Source organism: Trypanosoma equiperdum, assembly GCF_001457755.1.
Source record: "Trypanosoma equiperdum strain OVI genome assembly, contig: ctg_519, whole genome shotgun sequence".
In the NCBI taxonomy this organism is placed as follows: domain Eukaryota; phylum Euglenozoa; class Kinetoplastea; order Trypanosomatida; family Trypanosomatidae; genus Trypanosoma; species Trypanosoma equiperdum.
In genome coordinates, this window is record NW_027124442.1 from 1 (window position 1) to 3,200 (window position 3,200).

Sequence of the window (3,200 nt, forward strand, 5' to 3'; positions counted from 1 at the left end):
CATTCTAACTAGTATAAGCCGCTACTACGCAGGCAACTGTCCGAGACCGAATTCTCCCGTTCTCACAACCGCTCATAGTATAAACTTTACTAAAGGATAGAATGGATTCTGAGAGCCACATTTGCAATGGTGTCGCTACAAATTACTTTACAACAAGCTGCAGCAACAGCAGGCGACGGCGCTAACGCTGCTGAATTCCGAGTGCTGTGTGTGTGTTAACTAATTTGGCACAAGCAAACCTAAAACAGGAACTCCCACAAATGACAGTAAACAAGGACACAATCGTGACGATAGAGGATATCTACTTAACAATGGCGGACGAATTTTGAACCAAAAAGTTTCCAACTGCCCCATCAACGGAAATCAAAACCTCACAACCGAAAGGCTGTCCAGAAGGCGAAACACAACAAACATGTGTAGAAAACTACAACAGATGGGCAGCAGCGGCAATTGGACTGGCTAGCAAACCAGAAGACAGGAAGCGGAGATCACTGCCACAGACGATGAAGACAGCAGAAAGCGTAAAGCGAGCAGCGATACAAGTGCTTGGGCTGTTGAATGCAAGCAAAAAACTTTTCACAAGCTACGCGTCAACACAGAAACCCGTACTAGATCCGGAAAAAACAAAAATAAAAACGCACCTGGTTTCAACACTGTACGGTGCAGGAGCTTCAGCACTGGACGGAAGCGACAAACAGACGCCGCCCAAGGCAGCTAACAGAAATTCGGCGTGCAGCGGCAAAAACGCCGGGACATCACTAATACACGACTTGATATGTATATGTGCAGTGGATTCAACGGCGGGCACAGCACAAACATGCGGCTTCGACACGCCTGTTTCAAAAGGTGCTGCATGGACGGCTATAATAAACAATGTACAAAAAGGGGTGTGGAATGTAATAAGGGCAGAGTGTGAAAAAAATCAAAATAGGAAGCTGAAAGAAACAACAATCCATCAAACCCTCGCTGCCTTCGACGGAATTCTAAAAAAAAAACGACAAGACATTGGACTGGTCAACCAAGGCCATGGCTTACTTAGGCAATCACAACAATGGTGACTGCGGCGAAGCGAACATCGCACGTTGCGTCGACTACAGCACGTTACTTAACCTAAAAGGAGAGGGCACCAACAAGCTGCACTGGTATGACCAAATGGTCGAAGCAGCGGAGAGCACTAAAGCATGAGAAAGCTACCGCAGCTCGGAAGAAACTATCGATCAAACACTAGATATAAACGCTTAGATCGCAGAGAATTCTTATGCAGCGAACTGGATAGGCGAAAAACCAATGTTCAAGCAACCACTCGCGAAACAGCCACTCACTCAAACCAAATGCAAACTCAAAAAAAAACTGCATAAGAATACCCAAGCGAGCACTGCGAGTATGATAACACTAAAAAGGAATAAAAATCCAAAATAGTAACAGAAGATACAGCAGCAGGAACTGAGGAGACACTGAAAGAGGGAGAAGAAACATAGAAATGCAAAGAGAAACTAGAACCCAGATGCACCAAGGCTCCTGAATGAAAATGGGAACGTAAAGAATGTAAAGATTCAAGTATTCTTTTAAATAAAAAATTTTCTAATAGCTGTTGCTTTTCCGAATTTGGTAGTATAAATAGAATTTTAGTATAATAAGGAGTTTTGCTTAACTTTATGAAATTTATGAAATTTTCTAATGTGGTAAAACTTAATATATTTCAAGACTTTTGTAAAAATTTGAAAATTTGATATAGCTTTGGCCTACTGGTGTAAACAATTTAAGAAATAAGATATAAAAAAGAGTGCTACACTAATTTTGTTTACTTTATCGATAGTAGTTAGGTTAGCAATAGCAACAGTAAGGATAATAATTATGACATTAGAGTATTGTCATTGTGTATATACGAATATTATAATAAGAGTAGGTAAATAGTAAATGCAATTCCAATGTAGCATAAAATGAAGCAATGAAAAGGTTACATTTGGCTAAGTAGTGGGTGAAATGACTAGTGTAACAGAGAGTGAATGAAAACACGAAGAATATTATTAATTATAACACAGACAACAGAGGGAAGAGGAGATAAGATCCGCTTTTTCAAAGACAAATATGACAGTGGCCATAGCTATAAAAAATAAGATTAAAAGGGGGAAACAATAAATAAACAGGATGCAGTGTATAACCCAAATGTAGTCGATACGTTATCCACAGTAATATAAGCAGAAGATGAAAAGGAAGAAAGGAAATAACAAATGTAAAAACACAAAGGGTTATGGCGTGAGACAAAACAAAAGCTAAACAGTAGTAAATAGTGCACCGACTTCACACAGATATGGATATATGCTGCTACATATATGCTATAACGAACAGAAGCAGTAATTCACAGATAATACAGATGGGATAACCGCAATAAAAACTTATGGTTGGATAATAATCACAGGAAGCTAGTGATATTCTTGGTACATAACAACCCGCCAATAAGAGTAGCGACTGTAATCCACATAAAAATGCATAGAAGGATCTGTGAGCGTAAAGAGCAGCTGAAACCACGTAGTTTTATGACGTAGGTGTGTCTAAAGCTAATTTTAAAAGACAAAAAAGTAAATCCGCTCTTGAAGGTAAGCTGCAAAAACTGAAAATAAACAACTTAACAGCTATATTATAACAATATAAAGGTATTACTTACATATGAAAACACTGTTCTCTCACCTAATCATGTTCTCTGTGCACTTCACTTCCCTTATTGATGGCTTTTACGATTTTATAAGATTTTCATTGTCTTTATTAGTATGACGATAGTACGTTGTGAAGTGTATAAGATGTATTTATGTGACTATAGGCTGTTTATCTTTTATTGTTATGTGGATTAATTTACTTTTGTCACTATACAGTTTGTTTAGTAAAGAAGACATTTCACTAGAGATTGTTGAGAATGAGTGTATGCACTTTGTTTCGAAAGATGTTAGAAGGATTTAGAGAACTGAAAATTATTTAGTCGTGGTTGGCATTCCTTCCGTAGATAATGATGAGAGATTTAGGAGGAGGAGTTTACAGAAAGAAACGTGTTGGAGTTATCCCCAAGTGGCGAGGAAATCAAATAATTTTAGTGGGAAGTTGCTTATTGTTTATGCACTTTCACCTCATACAAATAACAATTGCGAGCCTAGAAATGTTATTGGAGAAGAAGCGGAGTTAAACCAGGATGTTATTATTTTACCTGT

General features: G+C 38.2%; 1 pseudogene across 1 annotated transcript in view; it reads left to right on the forward strand.

Moving 5' to 3' along the window:
• Nucleotides 1-2,768: 2,768 nt before the first annotated feature.
• The window catches only part of TEOVI_000216700:pseudogene, a 521-nt pseudogene continuing 89 nt past the window's right edge, over nt 2,769-3,200 (forward strand). Inside the window, 3 exon segments of the mRNA in view lie at nt 2,769-2,822; nt 2,824-3,198; nt 3,200. The exon segment at nt 3,200 is cut by the window's right edge and continues 89 nt beyond it. Coding sequence covers nt 2,769-2,822; nt 2,824-3,198; nt 3,200 — 430 coding nt within the window.